At 37.0% G+C, this 26,910-nt stretch overlaps 1 protein-coding gene across 5 annotated transcripts in view; it reads left to right on the forward strand.

Annotated features, from left to right (window-relative positions):
- Positions 1–25,777, forward strand: part of MASTL (microtubule associated serine/threonine kinase like) — a 32,622-nt gene extending 6,845 nt beyond the window's left edge. The window contains exons 3-13 of one of the 5 annotated variants that reach the window (XM_065871562.1): positions 1,846–1,985; positions 2,658–2,746; positions 9,259–9,368; positions 9,554–9,704; positions 12,557–12,729; positions 14,649–15,794; positions 16,866–17,007; positions 19,025–19,039; positions 22,626–22,739; positions 22,839–22,940; positions 25,620–25,777. In XM_065871562.1, the coding sequence (XP_065727634.1) occupies positions 1,846–1,985; positions 2,658–2,746; positions 9,259–9,368; positions 9,554–9,704; positions 12,557–12,729; positions 14,649–15,794; positions 16,866–17,007; positions 19,025–19,039; positions 22,626–22,739; positions 22,839–22,940; positions 25,620–25,777 (2,340 nt within the window). The remainder of the gene's footprint in view (positions 1–1,845; positions 1,986–2,657; positions 2,747–9,258; positions 9,369–9,553; positions 9,705–12,556; positions 12,730–14,648; positions 15,795–16,865; positions 17,008–19,024; positions 19,040–22,625; positions 22,740–22,838; positions 22,941–25,619) is intronic. The other 4 variants (XM_065871563.1, XM_065871566.1, XM_065871564.1 and 1 more) reach the window with 4 other exon arrangements.
- Positions 25,778–26,910: the final 1,133 nt, after the last annotated feature.

Here is a 26,910-nt window from a genome sequence, read left to right on the forward strand (position 1 = left end):
AAGTTCATTTATTCCCCTTTTGTATCAGAGATTTCTACTCGAAAAGGGAATCCATAAAAGTACTAGAAGAAAACTGATGTGATTATTTTAATAGAATGGTGCACATCTTACTAAGTGAAAAATAAAGCCTACTTTGACACAAAATACCATATACATGGTCAGGAAGAAAGGGTAAATACCCCAGTAGAAAAATAGGCAAAGAATACAAGTGATTCAGAGAAGAAATATGAAAGACTAAAAGCAGTGTAAAGATGCTAAATCTCCCTAAAAGTAAATAAACATTTAAACAAGTTAATTTTTTCTTCCTTAGATTGACAAAAAGTATTGATAATCATTGTTGATGAGGGTGTGAGAAAACAAGCATTCTCATGAGCTCAAATACAGTTATCTGTTTGCTTATTTCCCTACTACTAAATTATAATCGTTAAGTGCATCAGTTACATTTTATTCGTGCTATATTCCCCATGCTAGCACAGTTTTTGTGCTTAGTAATGTTTTAATGATTCATACTATCAACAAATATTAACTAACCTCTGTGTACCAGGGAAGTGATTGCCTTAAAGAGGAAAGAAATGACTTATATTATCAAGTCCTTAGTAGGCAATATTTTATAGCTTGAAACTATAGAAAATTTTGAGAATAATGACTAGTACATGTAGAAGGATTAATAGAGCTTTGCAGCCTCATAGCAGTAATGAATTCAGGCAAGAATCATGTATAGTCATATGATGCTAAAATCATTGCTTGAAAGTTTGTTGGGGAAAGAGGGTATTTACATAGTTTCAAAGTATCTTCCCCAGATTGCCTATTAATTACAAAGAGGGAGAAAATACTTCTTCAGTGAAGAAACCTGGAAGCCACCACCTTAACTAAGTCATCAAAGTTAACATTACCAGGAATGGAACACACTAATATTTAGCAGTCTCATCTGGTGGAAGTCACTAAGAAGTACTCAACATCGATTTTGTAGTATTCCTGCCCAAAATTCATAGCCTGAATTGAATCATAAGGAAATAATCAGATGTCATGAAAGACTGTCCCATGCCCCATCCAGCACCCTGCCAAAAAAAGGCAAAAAGTTATTCCAGATTAAAGGAGATGAAAGAGATATGACAACTAAATCTCATGCATGGTCCTGGCCTGGGCATGAGAGACGAGGAGAGAAGCCATCAGGAGCAATATTGAGGTAATCAGAGAAATTTGAATACAGACTATACAACAGGTAATAGCATTATTTTAGAATTAAATCCCGTGCATTTTATTATGCTATAGTTACATAAGAATGACCTTGTTGGGAGATACATGATGACCTCTTCAATTTTATTCTTGAGTTAGCCAAAATTTTAAAGTTATAGATTAATACCAGTTGCTAATGTCGCCATATTTATTTTAAATTAAACTGCTTAATCTGAACAAAAATACATGCCTGTAAGGTATTTATGTTAATGATGTTCATAATTGTGTTATGTTTATTATGTAACATAATCATGTTAATGATTAGCATAAATATTCATTTTTATATTCATATATGTGGAGAGGAAGAAAGCAAATGTGGCAAAGTGCTAACGATGGGCGAATGTAGATGGAGAGAATATAAGAAGTCATCCTGCTCTTCTCACACCTTTTCTATATGTCTGAATTTTTGTTCAGACTGAACAGTTTAATTTAAATTTTAAAAAGTATATGGCAGTGTGAGTAAACCTGGTATTGATGTGTACTGAGTGACACCAAGAAAATGTGTCTTATAGGACCATGCTAAAAATGCATAACCGTAATGCTCAAGTAAGATATTTTTAAAGTAGTCATATTGGTTTTATTTTGCAATATTTATATTCCTTTTGACAGGTAATGGAGTATCTCATAGGTGGAGATGTCAAGTCTCTCCTACACATATATGGTTATTTTGATGAAGAGATGGCTGTGAAATATATTTCTGAAGTGGCATTGGCTCTAGACTATCTTCATAGACATGGAATCATCCACAGGTAAAGACTGACTTTTCTCCAAACTATTACTTAAAGCACAAGAAATCAAATTATGTATTAAATATTTTAGTCTTAAATATTTGCGTAACCCCACATATCTGGGTTATCTAAAGTTTAGTAGTAACTTGTGTGAGTTTACGAATTATATCAACTCTTCTTTCATCTCCCTGTGTGTTTTGAATATGTTGCTTTGTCTTCGGGTATCCCATTTTGTGGAGAATATTGAATCTTTTTTCCACTCCTTTGGCTGTATGTCATATAAAAGTGCTATATGTTATAATGCCAGCTGATTTACAGTGTTTTGCTCTTTGCAAAGAAAGGTTAAGTGGCTCCTTTCGATTAAGGCTTAATCTCACCCTCCTTGAAAGAGGTAAATATGATTTTGACCTGGCTTGAGGTTTATTTTACCTAATGAAGTTTATTTATTTTAATAGAATATGTAATGAATAATGCCAAAGATAATCTAGCATTAAATAGTTAACTTTCTTGTAGATTCAGATATACAAAATATAGTTTGCTTTTGAGAGTTGTTTTCTGCACTTTCAAAGCCACCAATGAGAGAAAATAAGTTGGGTTTGATTGTTCTGTAACTTTCTGTTTTTTTCGCTGGTAATTCTAAAATCAACACTAGCTCTTTTTTAGTTATCTGCTATTTGTTTTTTATATGTGCAGGGATTTGAAACCAGACAATATGCTTATTTCTAATGAAGGTCACATTAAACTAACAGATTTTGGCCTTTCCAGAGTTACTTTGAATAGAGGTAAGAAACACAGCAAGTAAGTACCTTTTAAAAAATCCAACACATTTTAGACACTACATTTCATTAACTTATACTGTTTTCTTTGTTAGTTTATAATGAATAAAATTTGATGATTATTTTTTTCTGCAATAGGCTAAAAACGTATACTGGTATTTTCATTCAATTAAAGATGAAAACAGATTAACTAATCTTATATCCTCAAAGGTCCTTGAAGATCTTTGGATCTTCAAAGAGGAACTGACAGTTTCTGTTCTTCCAAATTTTTATCCCTCCTGAAACTGGCGCTTACCAATTAAACATCAGTAAAATGACTAAAATAACTACAACATGATAGACAACTAATACCTAAAGAAATTATTCAAATATACATGACCACCACCTTGATAAACAAGGGGCAGAGAAAATAAACACAGAATTCACAAATACATATATATGGGAGTATGTTAATTTCACTACTCATAGCACTAGAAATGCTAATTTAAAAAAGTAATAAATGAATCATTTTACACTATTAAACTAGCCAAAAGCAAAAATGGAGAGCTGAAGATCCAGTGTTAATGAGACTGCAGAAAGCACAGGAAGTTTTCCTAGGGACATTGCAAATAAGCATAGTTCTTTCCAAAGGAAATGGAGCAGTATGATTTAAGAAACAAAGGTTTTAATTCTTTTCGACCTAGTGACTTGTGTCTTAGAATTTATTCTAAGGAAATGGTTCAAAAGAATAATATATATGGGGCTTCCCTGGTGGCGCAGTGGTTGAGAGTCCGCCTGCCGATGCAGGGGACATGGGTTCGTGCCCCGGTCCGGGAGGATCCCACGTGCCGCGGAGCGGCTGGGCCTGTGAGCCATGGCCACTGAGCCTGCGCGTCCGGAGCCTGTGCTCCACAACAGGAGAGGCCACAACGGTGAGAGGCCCGCGTATCGCAAAAAAAAATAATAAAATAAAAAAAAAATAAAAATAAAAGAATAATATATATGAATAAAGTTGTTTGTAGCCACATTGTTTCTAACAGGGAGAAACTAGAAACTACTTAAGTTTATTACAGAAACATGGAGAAATGACAGCTTCCTGACTTGGTAGCTTGTTGTATTATCTACTAAAATGGCAGAGGATGGAAATAAATGAGCAGTAGAACCAAATATTGGGTTATAAATTTTTAACCGTGGGATTATAAATATTTGAAAGTAAATAGAGAGCTACAATTCTTTATTTGCAAGTACAAATTTTGAAGCATTTTGAAGACCTAAAGATTTTTCATATGTTTGGTAAAATGTGACCTGAGTTGATGTGGACCATTTATAGTTTTTATTAATCCTACCTCACGTGACTACCCATACTTTTCATAGCAGTAATAATAAGTACAGATTGTAGACGAAATGCACTAGATGTCCCATACTATACAATATATTAATCACTTATTTTTCTAAAATCTAAACATTTACTGTTGTGGCCTCTCCCGTTGCGGAGCACAGGCTCCGGACGCGCAGGCTCAGCGGCCATGGCTCATGGGCCTAGCCGCTCCATGGCATGTGGGATCTTCCCAGACCGGGGCACGAACCCGTGTCCCCTGCGTCAGCAGGTGGACTCTCAACTACTGCACCACCAGGGAAGCCCTAAACATTTTTTAATAAGACAAATCTAACTCCTCAGTTTCAGAAAAGATATTGGGAAAAATTACAAATGAGAAAAATTTTGTATCTTTTTTTCCTTTTTTCTTTTTCTTTTTTTTTTTTTTTTTGTGCCATGAAGGATTGTAGCTCCCCTACCAGGGATCAAACCCGTGCCCCCTGCATTGGGAGCTCAGAGTCTTAACCACTGGATCACCAGGGAAGTCCCAGAAAAATTTTGTATTAGGGTGATATTGCTGATGAATTTAAATTATTTTTGTATTATAATATTAATATTTTTTATTTTTTCATATCTCATGGTTTAGCTTAAAGATGGCTCCCAAACATTGTGAATTTAGGTTAACATAAATAATTCTATGAAAAACATCTTGGAGCATACAGGTTTTTCTGATTTGGTTTCTTTCTTTTCCTTTATTTTTTTGGATTGTGATTAAAAAAAACTCAAGGTAAAATTTACCATCTTAACCATTTTTAAGTGTGTACTTTAGTAATATTGACTCTAGTCACATTGTCGTGCAACAGATCTCTACAACTTTTTCATCTTGTAAAACTGAAACTCAATACTCCATTTTCCCCTCCCTGCAGCCCTGGCAGCCACAGTTCTACTTTCTGTATGAGTTTGATTACTTTAGATACCTCATATAAGTTGAATCATACAGTATTTGTCTTTTTGTGACTGACGTATTTCACTTAGCATAGTGTCCTCAAGTTCATCCATATTGTAGCATGTGACAGGATTTCTTTCTTTCTTAAGGCCAAATTTTATACACACACACACACACACACACACACACACACACACAGATATACATATGCGTGCCGTGTTTTCTTTATCCATTCACCTGTCGATAGGTATTTGGGTTGCTTCTACCTCTTCGCTATTGAGAATGATGCTGCAGTGAACATGAGTATGTAAATAAGTCTTGAACACCCTGCTTTCAATTCTTTTGGGTGTATACCCAGCAGTGGAATTGCTGGGTCATATAGATCAAATTCTATTTTTAATTTTTTTTTTTTTGCCGTACGCAGGCCTCTCACTGTTGTGGCCTCTCCTGTTGCGGAGCGCAGGCTCCGGACGCGCAGGCTCAGCGGCCATGGCTCACGGGCCCAGCCGCTCCGTGGCATGTGGGATCTTCCCGGACCAGGGTACGAACCCGTGTCCCCTGTATCGGCAGGCGGCCTCTCAACCACTGCACCACCAGGGAAGCCCTATTTTTAATTTTTTGAGGTACTTCCACTGTGTTTTTCATAGTGGCTGCACAGTTTTACATTTTACAATTTACCAGCAATGCACAAGGGTTCCAATTTCTCCACATTCTTTCCAACACTTCTTATTTTCTGTTTTTTGATAGTGGTCATCCTAATGCATGTAAGGTAATATTTCATTGTAGTTTTGATTTGCATTTTTCTATTGATTACTAATGTTGAGCATCTTTTCATAAGCATGTTGCCCATTTGTATATCTTCTTTAGAGAAGTGTCTATCCAAGACTTTTGTTCACAATTTAATTAGATTACTTGGGGTTTTTTGTTACTGAGTTGCAGTTGTTTCTATATTCTATATATGAACCCATTAACAGATAAATAATTTACAGATATTTTCTCCCAATCTGTAGGTTGTCTTTTCAGTCTGTTGATTGTTTCCTTTGATGTGCAGAAGTTTTGAAGTTTGATATAGTCCCATTTGTTATTTTTGCCTTTTTCCTGTGCTTTTAAAGTCATAACCAAGAAATCATTGCCATAATATTTTTTAACTTGTTTAATCTGTAAAATATTTTTAAAGAAGTTTATTGTCATTTTTATTGTTTCATCAAAATGAGGTATAAATGAAATTCATTAAGTTCAGACTTTCGGCCTACCTTTTAAAGTCTTACACCACATACAAAGCATTACACTTCTCTTACTACTTTGGAGAGCTAAAGAAAATAGTACAGGGGCTTCCCTGGTGGCGCAGTGGTTGAGAGTCCACCTGCCGATGCAGGGGACACGGGTTCGTGCCCCGGTCCGGGAAGATCCCACATGCCGTGGAGCGGCTGGGCCCGTGAGCCACAGCCGTGAGCCTGCGCGTCCGGAGCCTGTGCTCCGCAACGGGAGAGGCCACAACAGTGAGAGGCCCGTGTACCGTAAAAAAAAAAAAAAAAGAAAAAAAAAAAGAAAATAGTACAATATTACGTGTGGGTGCTGAATGTTCTATTTTACAATGTTACACATTGAAACCTGATAGAAATCTGCATCATTTTCTATCTTGCCCTATACTTACATAGTTAGCTCACATGAGGGGCCCACAATTTATATTAATTCCTTAAATAGATTCTGTTTTTGAAATTTATTTTATATTCTTAATATTTTGATTCCTTTCTTAGCGTTTTTTACAACCTCCTTTTCTTTTTTTTTTTATAAATAAATTTATTTATTTATTTTTGGCTGCGTTGGATCTTCATTGCTCCGTGCAGGCTTTCTCTAGTTGCAGGGAGCAGGGGATACTCTTTGTTGCGATGCGCAGGCTTCTCATGTGGTGGCTTCTCGTTGCGGAACACGGGCTCTAGGTGCTCAGGCTTCAGTAGTTGTGGCACACGAGCTCAGTAGTTGTGATTCGCAGGCTCTAGAGCACAAGCTCAGTAGTTGTGGTGCACGGGCTTAGTTGCTCTGTGGCATATGGGATCTTCCCAGACCAGGGCTCGAACCCATGTCCCCTGCATTGGCAAGTGGATTCTTTTTTTTTTTTTAACATCTTTATTGGAGTATAATTGTTCGACAATGTTGTGTTAGTTTCTGCTGTATAACAAAGTGAATCAGCTATATGTATACATATATCCCCATATCCCCTCCCTCTTGAGTCTCCCTTCCACCCTCCCTATCCAACCCCTCTAGGTGGTCACAAAGCACTGAGCTGCTCTCCCTGTGCTATGCAGCTGCTTCCCACTAGCTATCTATTTTACATTTGGTAGTGTATATATACCTATGCTACTCTCTCACTTTGTCCCAGCTTACCCCTCCCCCTCTGCATGTCCTCAAGCCCATTCTCTATGTCTGCATCTTTATTCCTGTCCTGCCCCAGGTTCATCAGAACCAATTTTTTTCTTTTTTTTTTTTAGATTCCATATATATGTGTTAGCATATGGTATTTGTTTTTCTCTTTCTGACCTACTGCACTCTGTATGACAGACTCTAGACCCATCTACCTCACCACAAATAACTCAATTTCCTTTCTTTTTATGGCTGAGTAATATTCCATTGTATATATGTGCCACATCTTCTTTATCTATTCATCTTTTGATGGACACTTAGGTTGCTTCCATGTCCTGGCTATTGTAAATAGTGCTGCGGTGAACATTGTGGTACATGACTCTTTTTGAATTATGGTTTTCTCAGGGTATATGCCCAGTAGTGGGATTGCTGGGTCATATGGTAATTCTATTTGTAGTTTTTTAAGGAACCTCCATACTGTTCTCCATTGTGGCTGTATCAATTCACATTCCCACCAACAGTTCAAGAGGGTTCCCTTTTCTCCACACCCTCTCCAGCATTTATTGTTTGTAGATATTTTGCTGATGGCCATTCTGACCGGTGTGAGGTGATCCCTCATTGTAGTTTTGTTTTGCATTTCTCTAATGATTAGTGATGTTGAGCATCTTTTCATGTGTTTGTTGGCAGTCTGTCTCTCTTCTTTGGAGAAATGTCGATTTAGGTCCTCTGCCCATGTTTGGACTGAGTTGTTTGTTTTTTTGATATTGAGCTGCATGAGCTGCTTATATATTTTGGAGAGTAATCCTTTGTCAGTTGCTTCGTTTGTAAATATTTTTCTCATTCTGAGGGTTGTCTTTTCGTCTTTTTTATGGTTTCCTTTGCTGTGCAAAAGCTTTTAAGTTTTATTAGGTCCCATTTGTTTATTTTTGTTTTTATATGCATTTCTGTAGGAGGTGGGTCAAAAAGGATCTTGCTGTGATTTATGTCATAGAGTGTTCTGCCTATGTTTTCCTCTAAGAGTTTTAGAGCATCTGGTCTTACATTTAGTTCTTTAATCCATTTTGAGTTTATTTTTCTGTATGGTGTTAGGGAGTGTTCTAATTTCATTCTTTTACATGTAGCTGTCCAGTTTTACCAGTACCACTTATTGAAGAGGCTGTCTTTTCTCCATTGTTTGGTCTTGCCTCCTTTATCAAAGATAAGGTGACCATATGTGTGTGGGTTTATCTCTGAGCTTTCTATCCTGTACCATTCATCTATATTTCTGTTTTTGTGCCAGTACCATACTGTCTTGATTACTGTAGCTTTGTAGTATAGTGTGAATTCAGAGAGCCTGATTCCTCCAGTTCCATTTTTCTTTCTCAAGATTGCTTTGGCTATTCACAGTCTTTTTTTTTTCCATACAAATTGTGAAATTTTTTGTTCCAGTTCTGTGAAAAATGGGTGGGCAGATTCTTAACCACTGTGCTACAAGGAAAGTCCCTTCAACCTCCTTTCTAATACTTTATTACCAAGAATTATTTTTTTGCCAGTTAGATATCACTCTTTTTTTAATTGATTAATTTATTTTTACCTTTTGACCCCCTTCATCCATTTCTCCCACCCCCTACCCCCACTTCTGGCAACCACCAATCAGTTCTCTGTATCCCTGAGCTTGGTTTTTTGTTTTGTTTTGTTTTTTATATTCTGTATATAGAGGGAACATATGGTGTTTGTATTTCTCTGTCTGCTTAGTCGTACATGTTTACTGTATGGCGTGATGGCTTTCCTAGCTCTATTTGTCTTGCACAAGCCAACTTTACAGATAATGTTAATAATGTGGAAAGTGAGGCAAAGTTCAGAGCAAATAAGTATTGACTTAGTCAATGACAGTTGAAGTTTTTGAAGAATATCATATACTTTTCTTTCCATACATAGGTATCAATATGATGGATATTCTTACAACACCATCTATGGCCAAACCTAGGCAAGATTATTATTCAAGAACCCCCGGACAAGTATTATCTCTCATCAGCTCTTTGGGATTTGTAAGTACTTGATAAGAAAAAACTCATATAATATGCCCTTTCATGATTGCCATTTAAATGAATTAAAATATCAAGCATGTTGAATTACTTCAACATTTTATCTACTTAGGTGTATAACAGTCAATGCATTTAGGTGGTGTTTTTGTGAAGGTAAATCATAGCATTTGTTTTTCTCTTTTTAATAGCACACACCAGTTGCAGAAAAAAGTCAAGACTCTGCAAATATTCTTTCAACCCATATGTCTGAAACATCACAGCTTTCTCAAGGACTAACTTGTCCTATGTCTATAGATCAGAAGGACGTTACTCCTTATTCTAGCAAACTACTAAAATCATGTGAGTATAAAAGAAAAGGTAGTTTATTCTATTAAATGTGTCTTTTGAGGAACAAAGTATTTTGGAATATTCAAATATTCAGACGCTCTGTGGCATTTCTCTATTTTATCATGTAAATGCCATTTCTGACAGGGGTTGTTGCAGATCTTTAAATCAACAGAATAAAATGTCAAGTTAATTCTTCAATTAGCTATAACATTGTAATGATCATTGGGTGAATATTACTATACTGAGTCTATGGAAGTCTTATATGGAGAAGATGTAGTACTTGTACTATTCTGTTCCTTTATAAAATTATTTCCAAAAGATTCTGAAATAAAATAGTTGAAGTAATGGTATGGTTTTTAATTATTACACAATAAAAGACAAAAGTCAAGTAGTAAAGGAGGCAAGTGGGACATTTGTGGGACTTAACCTCACCCTCTATAACTTAGCAACAGTGGACAATTTAGTTGTCTGCATGCATGTTCATCATCTTGGGAATGTGAATAATGATGCTTTGAAGGATAATTAGTGTTGTTTTTTCCATAGATTTTACCTTGTTTATAATTTGGTCCTCAAATCTGTACATATCTTGGATGAATGGGTAGACAGATAGAAAGAATTGCCTCCTTTTTACAAATTGACCCACTAGTAAGTGGGTCAATTAATTCCTGACTGCAAATATAGTTTTCTGTCCACTGACCCTTTCCTCTTGTTTCTTCAAACACTTCTGTGAACATCAAAATAGCTGAAATATATATATAACTTTGATAAACAGAAAACTGTTAGGGAGTTCCCTGGTGGTCCTGGTTAGGACTCGGCACTTTCACTGCTGTGGCCCGGGCTCAATCCCTGGTCAGGGAATTAAGATCCTGCAAGCCGTGTGGTGTGGCTGGGAAAAAAAAAAAAAACAGAAAACTGTTAAAATATAGGATATGCAGATGTGATTTATAGCCTTGTTCTTAGGGGAAATGATTGCATCTCCCTCAGCCATTTTTTAATCTGATCAGAATGTGGTAGGCACTGTGCTGGTCACATGAGTGAATATGAAGATGAATACGAGAGGTCCTTGCCTCCGGAGAACCTGTAATTTTGTGGTGATTGTAGGTATAAAGGGATAATAATAACAGTCCTATAAAATAAATGCCATAGGAAGAATACTGTGATCCAACACAAAAAGTGATCATTGCTAACTGGAAAAACCAAGAATGGTTCTAAATAAAGATATAGGAACAACCAAGCAGGACCTAAAAAGAGAAATAGGATCTTAATAGCTCCAAGTATATTGGAAAAGGGCATTTCAGATAGAGGCATGAGCAAAGGCATGGACACATGGAAGTATCTTCTATCTTTAGACAACAGGACAACATGTGAGAATGGGAAGCATGTGCAAAGAAAAAGGAAGTTTAGCAGGTAGATGGGGAACGTACATGGGGAAGGATCAGTGTTGTTACAGAGAGCCTGGAATGTAAACTGTAGAAAAAGGGGAGCCACCAAAAGTTTCAAAGCAGGGAATGGTCTGATCGTATTGGTGATCCAGAAGGAGCTCAGTAGCAAATATACAGTGTGCAGACGCATTAGATAGGATACAAGTTCCCATGTTGCTGGGGAAAAGCAGCTGAGCAGTTTACTCAGATGTCAAGGTCAGTGTCCAGTGAGCCTCAGGAATCCCATTGAGAGGATTTATGTGCCGAAGAGAAAGTTGTTTTAGACGGACTTTCAAATCTCCTTCCAGTTTCAAAATTCTAAGGTTTATTAGATTAAAAAAAACTATAGTAAACTAAGAATTTACTTGGGATTAAAGTCATGTTCACCCTTTTCAGGAAAGAGAAAACAAGATATACATATCTTTTTATATACATATAAAATCTTAATATGCATATATTGTGATCTTTAGTAAAACCATGATTATCTATTGTGTCTCATTTTAAGTTCAGGAGCAACAATATTTATTTTTTTATTTTTTTAAATTTATTATTTTTTTTGGCTGCATCGGGTCTTCGTTGCTGTGCACAGGCGTTCTCTAGTTGCGGCAAGTGGGGGCTACTCTTGGTTGCGGTGCGCGGGCTTCTCATTGCGGTGGCTTCTCTTGCTGCAGAGCACAGGCTCTAGGTGCGTGGGCTTCAGTAGTTGCGGCACGTGGGCTCAGTAGTTGTGGTGCACAGGCTTAGTTGCTCTGCGGCATGTGGGATCTTCCCAGACCAGGGCTCGAACCTGTGTCCCCTGCATTGGCAGGCAGATTCTTAACCACTGTGCCACCAGGTAAGTCCCAGAGCAACAATTTTTAGCATCATTATTTGTATATAAGATACAGGAACTTGTATCATATAGATGGTGCTGCTTTCTTGCACTGGCTCACTCCTAGACAAATCACTATTATTTGTTTTACCCAGTAGTGTAAAAAAGTCTCTATGGGTGTATATAATTCCACACTTGTAAGCATGTAAACCTCAACATTAAAATAAAGCCACAGTTTTAATTAAATACAAATGGAATCGAGTAAATGTAGTCCCATTCCAGCCTCCTAGCACACCTGGATATAGCACATCAATAATGGTCCTTCATCAAGAAAAGTTTCAAGTTGGATAATGGTTATTCAAAATGATTTCCTCCTAATTATGTAAGTTCACTCCCTTGTCCTGATTTCTACTTTATGAATATTGAGAGTTTTGCTTTGTTTTTTAACTTTCAGAACAGTACTTGTATGCCAAAACCACCCAAAGCCATCCTTATGGATGAAATAATGTTTACATGGAAATAGTTCTGATATGAAATACTTAATACTTTTTCTAATTATCTGTAAAGATTCAGGATCAGCGGGAAAGTAGGAAAGATGTGACATAAACTTCAATGTTTTCTCTTCCCCACAGGTCTTGAAACCGTTGCCTCCCACCCTGGGATGCCTGTGAAGTGTCTAACTTCCCATCTCCTCCAGTCTAGGAAAAGGCTGGCCACATCCAGCACCAGCAGTCAATCCCACACCTTCATGTCCAGTGTGGAATCCGAGTGCCACAGCAGTCCCAGATGGGAAAAGGATTGCCAGGTCGGAGTGACATTCACCTTACCCAAAACCAACTATGTGTGTCAAATTAATGATAGAAATGCTATGTACCATTTCATACAAATTCTGTAAGGAAATGAAATGGTTACATGAATGGCAGTCAAGGTATTCTTCATTTTTCCTATATATTCTGTCAAATTCTCTTGAAATATTTCTCATTCAAATGTGAAATTAGTTTTGCTCAGTATATGAGATTCCAATTTTTTTATTTTTGCAGTATATTAATAGTAAATGTTTGGCTTCTAGGCATCTGGATGGACTTCTTTTTAATTCCCTACCCTGACACAGACCTTAGATTGTTGAGTTTTCTTAACCTGTCTTATTTTAAACTTATACTACCTCCTTCTTTACTGTTTTCTGCCAGTTTCTCATTTAATGGAATGGTAACTCTTTTGGATCAGAAGTAACTTTTAGACCACAAAGGTAATGTAGGTGTGTCTTTGAAAGTATCTATTCTAAGGAGATTGCTTACCAAATGACTAAATTTACTGCAAGTTATCTTACTTAATTTATATATTCTGTTTTGGGCTTTTTTAAGCTATTAAAGCTGAGGGGAACTAAAAATATAATAAAGTTTCCTTTATAGAAGGCTGACAAAATAATGTTAGCTTAGAATAATGTTAATACACAAAGAGTAAACCTTCCATTTGATAAAATAAATTGGACTGTATTTGCTCCTTATTCTCAGTAGCATGATTTTCTTCATTATTGTTGGATATGTGTATTTTAGGAGTAAGGTCACATTATTTTTTAGTTAAGGCAGGGTTTCTCAATCTTTTTTCCTTCTCTCATTGATTGCCCTCTAGGTAATAAATGCTTCAGGAAAAGCCAGATTTCCATTCTATTATTTTACCTCTTTTCTATTCAAGAAAGCATGTTATATAATATTTCAAACTATACATAGCTTAACCTTCTTCCTCCCTTGGCTGCATCCCTAAGGAATGCAATGATTGGGTTACAGTAGAGCCTCTCAAGTTAGGTCAGAGGAGTGACAATGGACCACAGGGGACCACTGATAAACTTGCTAATCCCCAAATGCATCATTTTCTGTGCTTCCAGAGCAGTGAGTTGTACTTTAGGAATTGTCTTTTTGTTCATGACTAACTGCTCCTTACTATTACTAAGTAAGTTAATAAAGTTCGATTTTTCACATACCAAAAATATGCACTATTAGGGTTTATTGAAGATTCACTCTAACTGAGTAATCTTGTAAAAATCCTGATTACCATATGCCAGTTTGCAAGATTATGTCCAAAATTCTGATCACACAAGGGCACCTGCAGAGTTGGAACTCAAACAGTCTTCAGGAAAAGCACTTTGTTATCAACGCATCATCAGTTTATATTGTTGACAATGGATATTAACTCCTGTTATTTTGGGTTTTTAATTACAAATTGCCGTTAGTTTAGCTTCATCTTGTCAGCTTGGTTTTATTATACCTGTATGAAGTGATACGTGTTTACATTAACAATATTTTTAGACTGTAATTTTCCATTAACTGTATTTCATGCCCTGTGACTGAAGTACAAAACAATCATCCCTTTTGCACAGCAGATATATACATAATGTAGCCTTACCCTCAGTTTTGCTTGAATATATTCCTATTAATTTGTCCTATTTAAATAACATGTAACACACCATCAAATACATATTATAGAATAGTTGGTTTAAATTTTATACCAGTGTTTCACTCAAAATAATGTATATAAATGTATACTATAATTGTTTATATTGCTTTCTAATTCTCCATTATCATTGTTCTGTTTTTTCACAGGAATGTGGAAAGAGCTACCCATCGTAGCTTATGGGGTCAGTTATTCCACTTAAGTGGGCAGAGGTTTAAAAGGTTAAAGATTCTCAGCTTTACATAATTTTTTTAACCGTTTTTTCCTCCCTCTTAGGAAAGTGACAACGCAGTGGGCTCTACAATGATGAGTTGGAATACAGTCGAAAAGCCTTTAGGTACAAAATCTACAAATGCCATGGAGACCAAAAGTTTCAATAAAAGGGATCGTGAGTTAGCCGTTTCTCCCATTCATAACAGCAGTGCCGATCCTGCCACTGGAAACTCGTGTGGAAACCTTGCTGAAAAATGTTCTTCTGGGGAAGTTTCTTGGGAAGCAAGAGAACTGAATGTAAATAATATTCATCTGGCTGCTGACACAAGCCAGTCTGGTTACCATCAGTCACATCAATGTGCTGTGGATTCCAGTGGGGTGACTGAAGAACACCTTGGGAAAAGAAGTTGTAAAAGAAGTTTTGAGTTAGTTGACTCCAGTCCTTGTCAGGAAATTATACAGAATAAAAAAAATTGTATCGAGTATAAGAGTAGTAATGAAATGAGAGATGGTTATGTCAATCAAAGGACAGGCTTAACAGCTGAAGTCCAGGACCTTAAGCTGTCGGTATTCAGAGATCAGCAAAATGACGGTGCTAATAAGGAGAACATGGACAATTCTTTCATTGATAAGCAACAAACCCCAGAAAAATCACCTGTCCCAATGATAGCAAAAAACCTTATGTGTGAACTGGATGATGAGTGTGACAAGAATAGTAAGAAAGACTACTTAAGTTCTAGTTTCCTGTGTTCCGACGATGATAGAACTCCTAAAAGTATTTGCATGGACTCTGATTCATCTTTTCCTGGAATTTCCACCATGGAAAGTCCATTAGGACGGCAGTCCTTAGATCCAGATAAAAGCATCAAAGAATCCTCTTTGGAAGAATCAAATATTGAAGACCTACTTTCTGCATCCCCCAGCTGCCAAGAAAGCACCTTGCCGAGAGGTGATGAGAGTCCTGCCGTCCAGGACAGCAACCGAAAAATGTTAGCTCCTTCTTTGGAGGCGTTGAAAACATTAACCTCTAAAAGAAATGCTGTGGCTTTTCGGAGTTTTAACAGTCATATTAATGCATCCAATAGCTCAGAACCATCCAAAATGAGCATTACTTCTTTAGATATGATGGATATTTCATGTGCCTGTAGTGGTTCATATCCCATGGCTATAACCCCTACTCAAAAAGAAAGATCCTACATGCCATATCAGGTATGTGATCACTTGCTAATATTCTGTCCTTTATATTTTAGAAAAATAAACTATTAAGGCCAGACACTTGCCTGTCAGCTAGACTATATAATATTAATCATATAGTTTTGTTTTGCTTGTTGGGAATCTATGGCTCCTTGGAGGTTTTAGTACAGAAAGGTAAAGCAGGTAGCAGTGTTTATCATTCTTAACTGCAATGCCTCCTTCATTTGTACTGTTCTGTATACTTTCACATATTTACATATCACGTTTACATATTTACAATCACATATTTTCACTTGATCACAGCAACTCTGAGATACAAAATTAAAGTCCATCTACCTTACTGCCTTTTAAGGACATATTTAGATGATCTCTTTCCTTTACAGAAGAAAGTTGAAAAATAGATATTTCAAATCTTTTTTTTTTCCTAAACCTTTATCTTTTTAAACCCAAAGTTTCATTTTTGCCTCCTTCCTTCAGAGAGACATCATAATACAGAAAGTGTAAACCTCGACTGTAGGGTTACAAGACTTGAGTTTTCTATTTAGAACTTACTGGGTGACTTAGAAGTCCTTATCTTCAGAGCCTCTGTCTGCCGTTTGTCTGTAAAATATAATGACACCTGTCCTGCTGGTCCCACAGAGTCCTTGTGAGACAACAAAATACCTTAAAACCATAAATGCCAGTTAGCACGAGAGGTTATTTATGTGTAGTTCTGTTGTGTGCATTGTCCTAGTAATTCACTCATTTGTCAGCCACAGCCTCCCTCTGTGACTGCTCTCAAGCTTGTATTGATCCATCCTATCAAGAATTTTTTCCTGTGGATTTTTTTCATTGTTTCTTGCATTTCCAGCTCTTACTGAAATAATTGGTGTTATCTAAGCAATTGAATTTCATTATTATAATTGGGGCTTTTTACAATAGGACTTTTCATAATTATAATTAGTTACAAGGCCATTTTCAAAACTGATCAAGTATTTGAGTGTATCTTTTATGTCCAGCAGCCTAGCTTTTCTTTTGTTTTAGCATTTCTGTTCACTGTAAAAGGAATTAAGATATTTATTGTGTCTTAAACTCTTTTGAAATTAGCAGACCCCAGATCAGGTCAAGTCAGGAACTCCATACCGAACTCCAAAGAGTGTGAGAAGAGGGGCGGCCCCCGTGGATGGTGGGCGAATTCTGGGAACTCCAGACTACCTCGCACCAGAGCTGCTGTTAGGCAGGGCCCACGGTAAGGCATGCACATCTTGTGTTTTTGAAGTATCACTATGTTTTCTTCTGAGATAAATTGTTTTAAATTTCTTTAGTACTTAGATTGCATAAGGTAAAAGAAAATGAACTTGTGCAATACTCTTTTCTCACATATATGGCCCTTTATTATAGGAAAGAAGACATGCAGCCATTTGTTCTTGGCCTGCTGGTTTAGTCTCAATGATCCAGAGAAGTCCCGCCTTCCACCCCCCTCTACTGTCTTTGTTCTAAATGTCTCCCCAGGTCTATTTTAGTTTGGGTTCAGGAATAGACAGTTGGGCCTACACTAAGATCCCGCATGCCACGAGGCCAAAAAAAAATCTGTCTCTGATCCTGACTTTCTCTAGGCAGCAGACACGTGGCCAAAGTGCCTATTCTGTATTCTACTGTCATTCAGTTGCTATGTATCGGAGCTCGACTTGTCCTCTAGCTTGCTCTTCCTCTGTTCCATCTCTCTGTTCACCATCTTCATGGTGACATAAACATTGTCCCTACCTTCAGGCATTTAAATCTGATGAATTACATCTCTGCAGTGTGTCTCCTCACTTTTTCATCTCTGCCACTATTCCATGTAAGAACCTCATCTTTCCCTTTCCTTCATTTAATAACTTTCTCTTTGATCTCCTCAACTTCATTCTCTTTTTTGCTATCACTGCCACCAGACTTTCCCTTTTAAAGCATAATAGAGTTCATGCTACTCTTCTCCTTGAAACAGAGGAGGTGTTTGGCTTGGTGGCTCCTTCCTACCTGCAAAAAGAAAGCCAGATCACTGATTCGAGGTTCTGAGCTCTCATGCTAGTCTCGTCTCTCAGTTAGTCTCTTTATAGGCCTTATCTTCCCATTTTACTTAGACACATTTATTTTCACATTTTCCTTATTTTGCACAACTGTTTTGCCTTAGTAGGGTTTTTTCTTTTTTTGGCTGCGCCGTGTGACATGTGGGGTCTTGGTTCCCCAACCAGGGATTGAACCTATGCCTTCTGCAGTCGAAGCGCAGGGTCCTAACCACTGGACCGCCAGGGAAGTCCTGTTTTGTTTTGTTTTGCCTTAGTTTAGAAAAGCCAGTCCCCAGTCACCTCCCTGTCAAATTTCTTCTCATCTGCTCATCAGTTCAAATGTCACCTCTTCCATAAAGCATCCCTTGATCAATTATGGAGAACTAATTATTCACTGCTGTATCTAGAGTCTGAGTTCTCCTTGTGCATAGCCCTCCAGAAGAGCTCCTTGGCAGCCCTCACTCACCCTTGTCAATAATCTCTACAATGTTGAAAGCAGACACGTTTAATATTCCCCTTTCTTTATCCGCCAAAGCATCTAAGTTCCTCTGGGCACTTAACTAGTTTTGGTACTTTGTCCTTTTTGCTAAGTCACAGATTTGCCAGCTCATTTCCTATATTATAATTTACATTTTCTCCAACTTAGGATACAATATGAAAGTAAACCTCAAATGTAAAGATTTACTTGATAAGATCTTGCCACTCTTTTAGTGGGACATGTAGTTAGTTATCTTAGCTAGCTAGTGAAATATTCTAAAATTTTTATTTTCTATAAAAGTAATTTGATACATAGTGTTTAAAATAAATAATAGACAGCAATTTATAATTTTAAAAAACAATTCCCTGCTCTCTAACCTCTTCCCTGGAATCCCAGGCCCCAGAAACACTCACTTGGGCTCTTTAGTTTTCTAATTCCAAACATCCTACTGAGACCTCTGATGCCCTCCATGTCTTCCCTTCAGCCAAGGGGACTTAGGGACCCTGGCCTGAGTTTCCACAGCTTCTTGTGCATATGTTTGTTTCAGCTCTCTTAAAATTGTGTTAAAATTACCTGTATTGTCTCTCCCAGAGTAGGGTGTTTTCTCCTTGGGGAAAGCTGTCTTCCTCATCTTTGTATCTCTTATATCTGGCACAATACCTGGCTCCTAATTCAATGAATGATGTGAGAATGAACTCATAACTTTAAGACAATGTACCTAACTCCTGTTTTCTTACATGCAGGATCTCTGACTTTGGGTGAGTAAATTTCTCCATAAAGGAACATGGCAAAGCACATTTAACTGAACAAAGTCTAACTAGATCACATTGCATATAAAATATTTTTTCATTTCAGCTCATTTATGAACTGTCTTCTGTCTTCTGAGCAGGAAGACATCCAGAGAAATTGCTCTTCTCTGTGAAAACAAATGTAGGCATGTGGCATTTTTTTATAACTTTTAAAGGTAGCAGAGAGTGTGGATATAGCTTTTTCTATTGCAACTGAAGAAATAGGCTTGATAAAAATATTAATATTAGTGGCTACAAAAGGGCTTGAATTTTCTAAATCATTCAATTCTATTATTATTAAAAAATAGAAAGGAATTAACAGTATCAGTTTACAAATTAAAGAAGCAGGTTTTAAATTAGAAAGCCAGTAGTATAAAACAACTTTATTCTATATCTCTGGCTAATGATATATATTATAATTGATTTATTTTATAGTTGATAATATGATTTATCACAATACATGATCTTATTAGACTTTGACTCAATTATATGGGTATGTATGACATATCCATGGAGAAATCATGTATGTTTTGACATGACATGAGTACATTTTTGGCTGAGCTGGGAAAAGGGTCCTAATTTCTAACCTAAGTAAAATAAATTAAAATGCACATTTTTTCCTGATTTCCCCCTACTTTTCTGTTATTTGGTTATATTATCTGAGCTGTTGGAATAATTCTTTCTCAGTGCTGCTTAAAAGCCTACTAACCGAGGTGTTTTGTATATTTTTATAGTGATTACTATAGAAATAGAAGCCTAGAGACTGTTTGTACCTTGTGTTCCTTAGGGAAGATTGGATTACGTGGCTTGCAGATGAAAAGGCACTCTAAATGCATGTGATTATTTTTTCTAATGGCATATTCCATGATGCTTTCCTACTTGTTTTTTTTCTTTCCTACTTGTTTTAAAATGAAATGGTGGTAGTTGCTTAACCACAGTAATGAATTTTGTGAAATTGATTTTTTTAAACATCTTTATTGGAGTATAATTGCTTTACAATGGTGTGTTAGTTTCTGCTTTATAACAAAAGTGAATCAGCTATACATACACATATATCCCCATATCTCTTCCCTCTTGCGTCTCCCTCCCACCCTCCCTATCCCACCCCTCCAGGTGGTCACAAAGCACCAAGCTGATCTCCCTGTGCTATGCGGCTGCTTCCCACCAGCTATCTGTTTTATATTTGGTAGTGTATATACGTCCATGCCACTCTCTCATTTTGTCCCAGCTTACCCTTCCCCCTCCCCATGTCCTCAAGTCCATTCCCTAGTCGGTCTGCGTCTTTATTCCTGTCCTGCCCCTACCCTAGGTTCTTCATAACCATTTTCTTTCTTTTTAGATTCCATATATATGTGTTAGCATACGGTATTTGTTTTTCTCTTTCTGACTTACTTCTCTCTGTATGATAGACTCTAGGTCCATCCAACTCACTACAAATAACTCAATTTCGTTTCTTTTTATAGCTGAGTAATATTCCATTGTATATATGTGCCACATCTTCTTTATCCATTCATCTGTCGATGGACACTTAGGCTGCTTCCATTTCCTGGCTATTGTAAATAGTACTGCAATGAACATTGTGGTACATGACTCCTTTTTTTTTTTTTTTTGCGGTATGCGAGCCTCTCACTGTTGTGGCCTCTCCTGTTGCGGAGCACAGGCTCAGCGGCCATGGCTCACGTGCCCACCGCTCCGCGGCATGTGGGGTCTTCCCGGACCGGGGCACAAACCCGCCTCCCATGCATCGGCAGGCGGACTCTCAACCACTGTGCCACCAGGGAAGCCCCCTGCATGACTCCTTTTGAATTATGGTTTTCTCAGGGTATATGCCCAGTAGTGGGATTGCTGGGTCATATGGTAGTTCTATTTGTAGTTTTTTAAGGAACCTCTATACTGTTCTCCATAGTGGCTGTATCAATTCACATTCCCAACAACAGTGCAAGAGGATTCCCTTTTCTCCACACCCTCTCCAGCATTTATTGTTTGTAGATTTTTTGATGATGGCCATTCTGACTGGTATGAGATGATACCTCATTGTAGTTTTGATTTGCATTTCTCTAATGATTAATGATGTTGAGCATTCTTTCATGTGTCTGTGGCAATCTGTATATCTTCTTTGGAGAAATGTCTGTTTAGGTCTTCTGCCCATTTTTGGATTGGGTTGTTTGGTTTTTTTGATATTGAGCTGCATGAGCTGCTTGTAAATTTTGGAGATTAATCCTTTGTCAGTTGCTTCATTTGCAAATATTTTCTCCCATTCTGAGGGTTGTCTTGTGAAATTGATTTTAAAGAGTAATTTTCAGGCAAATTTAGTTCTAGACTAGAGTCTCAATTCTAAATTTATATTGAAGTTAATCATTTTTGGACTGAAATTAACCTTTGCTTAGGAAATTTTGTTCATAGATGTATCTAAACAAGCGTATAAACCAGATTATAAGGTCATGTTTAAAATAATTGTCTAAAATGTCTTTGTATACAAATGATGCTTCCAATGAAGATTTTATTTAGAAATCAGTTTTACCTGGGCGTGGGATGAATTGGGAGATTAGGATTGACATATATACACTACTGATACTATGTATAAAGTAGATAATTAATGAGAACCTACTGTATAGCACAGGGAACACCTATGAGAAGGAAATCCAAAAAAGAGGGGATATATGTATATGTATAGCTGATTTACTTAGCTGTACAGTATAAACTAACACAATATTGTAAAGCAACTATACACCAATAAAAATTTTTAAAAAAAGAAATCAGTTTTACCCATTCATTAAGACTTATCTTCTAATTACCTCCTCAAGCAATAGTTTGAATGAATATTTTTCGTTAAACTATTTTGTCCCTCTATGTTCTTAAAAGGAATAAAGCCACATTAAAACCTTCTGTAAGGGGACTTTCCTGACAGTCCAGTGGTTAAGACTCTGTGCTTCCACTGCAGGGGGCACGGGTTTGATCCTGGGTTGGGGAACTAAGATCCCACATGGTGTGTGTGGCAAAAACAAAACATAACAAAAAAACCCTCTGTAGGTAAGGCTTTCCCTAGTTAGCAGGTTATCCTCCAGTTTGCATTAATATTACTACCTCATCTCATTCCTTTGTGAAACGAGTGGGCTATAGAATCATCTGAATGTTATTGTTTCCTGATTTGAAATACTCTTTTAGAGAATAATTTTTAGATTAAATGCACTCCTTGGTTGTGTTTTAGGATTTAGCACAAATAAGTATCCAGAATATCAGAGGTTATTAATAACTTTTTAAACTTTTTTTTAACTAGCCATGTTAATTGCTAATCTAAATGTCTGTTGGGCTGGCCAAAAAGTTCGTTTGGGTTTTCCATATCATCTTATGGAGCCCACTATTTTCCAAGAAAGTAATTACCACATTGCCTAAAGGAAGTAATTTGGGTCTTTGCACGTTTGGAAGCCAGAAGAAAGCCTTAAGGAAATGAGCCTTTGGGTCTTCATTGTGCCCAAATATCCACAGTTAATGTTTTAGTTGATCAAACATTTATAGAAAATGCTTGCAAGTTCAGCTGCTTCCTCTTAAATTCCAGGTCCTGCAGTAGACTGGTGGGCACTTGGAGTTTGCCTGTTTGAGTTTCTAACAGGAATTCCCCCTTTCAACGATGAAACACCCCAGCAAGTATTCCAGAATATTCTGAAAAGAGGTGATTCTTTTTCTCCTATTAAGATAGATTCATTTATCTCATTTATCTCTGTGTATTATTGTCTTGAGCAATGATTAACAAGTTTATTTGTATTTATAGATATCCCTTGGCCTGAAGGTGAAGAAAAGTTATCTGATAATGCTCAAAGTGCTGTAGAAATACTCTTAACCATTGATGATACAAAGAGAGCTGGAATGAAAGGTAAGGTTTTGTGTTAGTTAACTTTTACCCTTGATTTGTTGAGCCAGACTACTGATTTAGCTTAGTAGTTGCGGCTCGTGGGCTTCAGTAGTTGCGGCTCGTGGGCTCTAGAGCACAGGCTCAGTATAGTTGTGGTGCACGGAGTTAGTTGCACCGTGGCATGTGGGATCTTCCCGGACCAGGGATCGAACCCATGTCCCTTGCATTGGCAGGTGGATTCTTAATCACTGTGCCACCAGGGAAGTCCCTGGTATCATTATTGATTATCAAATATTTTTATGGACTTTGACTCCCTGTTGCATTCTTCACAGCCAGGTTGCCTCAAAGAAGACAAAATTGGTGCATTGTGGCCCATTCAAAGGTTCTTTCCAGTGCAGGAAACTCCAATTAATTTTAAAACCCAATTTTCAAAACTCCAGTAAATCTCATTAGCAGCTGCCTTAAAATCCTTTTTGTCACAATGTATATATAGAGACAACTAAGCACTGTGTCTCAGAATGCATTTCCATGTGAAGTAGGGTATATTACTAAATGGACTTTAGTAATATGTCATTCACATCAGCTTCTAGGTGTTCCCTCCAATGAGGTCAACAGTTTATTTATTTAACAAATCCTATAGAGTGACTTCTAGGTGCTAGGCAGTGTTTTCGTTTCAGGCACTGGAGGTATCCTAGGGATGAACCAGACACATCCCTGTGCTTAAGTTCTAGAACTTACATTCTAGTGGAAAGACAGGAAGTAAACAAACAGTCATAACATAACACCATCTATTGGTAAGTACATGAAGAGAGAAAGCAAAGTGAGAGGGTACAAAGTGAAGGCAAGAGATTTATATTTTAGATGGGGTGGTCAGGAAGACCTGAAGAGTAGAATCTGAGCAAAAACTTATGTAAAGTGAGAATGCAGACATTTGAAAACCAAGCTCTAAAAATTGCTTTAGGGGACTTGCCTGGTGGTCCAGTGGTTAAGACTCCAAGCTTCCACTGCAGGGGACACAGGCTCGATCCCTGGTCAGGGAACTAAGGAACTAATATGACAAAAACATCATACAGTTTTATTTTTATTTTATTTTTATTTTGGCTGCAAGGTATGGCCAAAAAAAAATAATAATAAAACAAAAAATTAAAATAATAAAAATAAAGATTGCTTTAGAACAGCCTTCTCCACTGCTGATGATTTTGCTCCCCAAAGGACATTTGGCATTGTCTGGAGACATTTTTTGGTTGTCACAACAGTTGGGGGCATCTAGTAGGTAGAGGCCAGGGATTCTGCTCAGCATCCTACAGTGCACAGGACAGTCCCTACTACAAAGAATTATCTGGTCCCAAAGGTCAACTGTAACAAAGTTGGGAAACCGTTGTTTAGAAAATGGCTATAATGCTCTGTAACTTGCTCAGTACATTCTTACCAGTGACCTCAAATTTTTGTTCATTAGTTAAATGAACAGTTTACCTAGTGAAGCAGATAGGGGTATTCTTCAGTTAAGAAACAGTTGTTTCAACAACTGTTTATTTAGTTAATCTTAACCTAGATTAGAATTCTTTTGCAGATTCAGTTTAAATAAATAGTTATGATGAGAGGATCACAAAGCATCACATCACATCCAGATATCCCAGTTCGAGTTAATACTACAAATAACTCTAAAGTAACACATGCTTGAACCGTTGAGACAAATAAATTCTCTAAATGTGAATTATTTTTGCTCTTTTATCCCTTTTCCTACCAGTCTTTTAGTTTATGGAAAATCCATCATATATACATATTGATTTTCCAGCCCATTACCCCCAATACAGACAAACAATTCTTTCCTGTCTGTGTAGTCATCTCCTGATATTTTCCTTAAATTTGATTGCTTTTTTGGTTTGTATACTGCCTTAATTGACACTTCATTTTTTTGCTGTCTTTATTGTTGCCTAATGAAGTGAATAGTTGAGGAGAGGGGTGGCTATGTCTCCCAACTAAATACCTGTGTGATCAAAAGAGATTTCATTTTACTAGATAGAAGGAAAATGTAGTTAAGGAGGAAGGCGAACTTGAGATTTTGTAAGTGGAAGCAGTAGACTTGGATGTGGCCATACTGCTGGGCGGCTGGTGTGTTGTAGAGGTGCAAGTCAGTGAAATCAAAGAAATCAAAGAACCAGGAAGAGAAAGCATGTGTCAGAAATATCACCAGTGTGTATGTTGAAATTACCAGGAAGGATAAGGATGGAGCACAGGGAAGAGAGCAAGGGACTGGAGGATGAGCTTCCTGCTGAAGTAATCTAGGGTGACGATGCTGAGGATTACAGAGAACAAAGCAGGTGGCAAGGAATTGGAATGAGAAGTGGGGCATTAATCATGGAAGATTAGGATTAGTGGTGTGGAAGCCGTGTCGGGGAACAGGAAGTAGGCCAGGCTGTCTTCTCTCATCGAGTCAGGGATTCTGAGAGAAGATGCAGGCAGTGAGAAAGATAAGCTTCTGTTAAGGCACCTGTCATATGCCAAGTGACATACAGAATGACACTGTGTGCTGTTGGGAAGTATGTGGTTGAAGAAAGAGAGAGATGTTTTTAAAATGTCTGTGAAACGGACATAGTAAACCAGGGCAAGCTACATGTGAGACAGTCTCTCTTTAATTCCTGTAAAATAGGACTTTGGTAATGGTGTCATAATATTGCTTTGTTTGATATTTTTCCTAAGAGTTGAAACATCATCCTCTCTTCAGTGATGTGGACTGGGAAAATCTACAGCATCAAACGATGCCTTTCATACCCCAGCCAGACAATGAAACTGATACATCTTATTTTGAAGCCAGGAATAATGCCCAGCACCTGACAGTATCTGGATTTAGCCTATAGCACATAAATTTTCCCTTTAATCTAACCTTGCCTTATAGGATAAGCTAGCATAATTACATACGCCTTAATACTAGATTGATCTAAGGGGGGAAAAATCATTATTTTACCCAGATCAATGAGCTTTTCATGTATGTTACAGCTTCCACAGCATTAAAAGGCTATCAAGAACATAATCAGTAATTTATCTTAATCTCAGAGTTGTACATAGATCTTCAAAGCTTTTTTCAACGTATTTATTTTATTAGTGCACTTTATGAAAATTAATGCTTTAGTAAAACTAGAAACATGACCACTTTAGAGAAAGAGTGAGCCTCGAGCTTGATTTTCTTTCTCATCTGTTCATCTCAGTCCACCATTCAGTTTGGTGTTAATATGACAAAAACATCATACAGTTTTATTTTAGTGTAATTTATCTGTACCTGATTGCCTGCAAAAGCCAATCATTTAAGGCTGTAACTGTGACCTCAAAAATGCAGTTGGAAAATTCCTTCATTCAGTAATATAACTCCTTTCGGGAATGAGGAATAAACAAAAGGACGAGGGTTTTGGCTTATTTTGCTATGAATACAGTTTTGCTGCCTTGACTGCTTCTGGTGCTTTTTCTACAATACATATGTACTTAAAATAGTACTGGAGAGCTCAGGTGAGATATACTGTAGCAATTTTAACAGCTTGTTCAATTTTAACAAAAAATGTAATGGTTTACATTTTTAAATAATTTGCTTAAAACATATGCAGCATTACCAGAATAGCCGGATTCTTTTAAAAAAATAACTAACTTACTTTCACTTAATAAATATAATTGTAACATACTTCGATATATTCTCTGTCAACATCATTCTTTTAAATATAGATACACTACGATTCAGCTTCACAAGTCATATCTTAAATTCATTGAGGTTTGTTGCAGACTTACCCCCCAAAAGAGAAAAGTTCAAATTTAAATGTACCATGTGTAAATTTTCTGTTAATCTATTAAATACTATTGTTCCTTTTGCAAAATGGCTTGAGTGTTTTTACTTTCCATCACCATCCCAGTACGAGCCGTGTTACTAATGTAGTTGACGAAGATAATATAAGTTTAAAGCTCTTATACTGAAAGAGACACTGTAATAATCATTGCAATGTAACTG

This window comes from Phocoena phocoena, chromosome 2, assembly GCF_963924675.1.
Source record: "Phocoena phocoena chromosome 2, mPhoPho1.1, whole genome shotgun sequence".
NCBI classification, from domain to species: domain Eukaryota; kingdom Metazoa; phylum Chordata; class Mammalia; order Artiodactyla; family Phocoenidae; genus Phocoena; species Phocoena phocoena.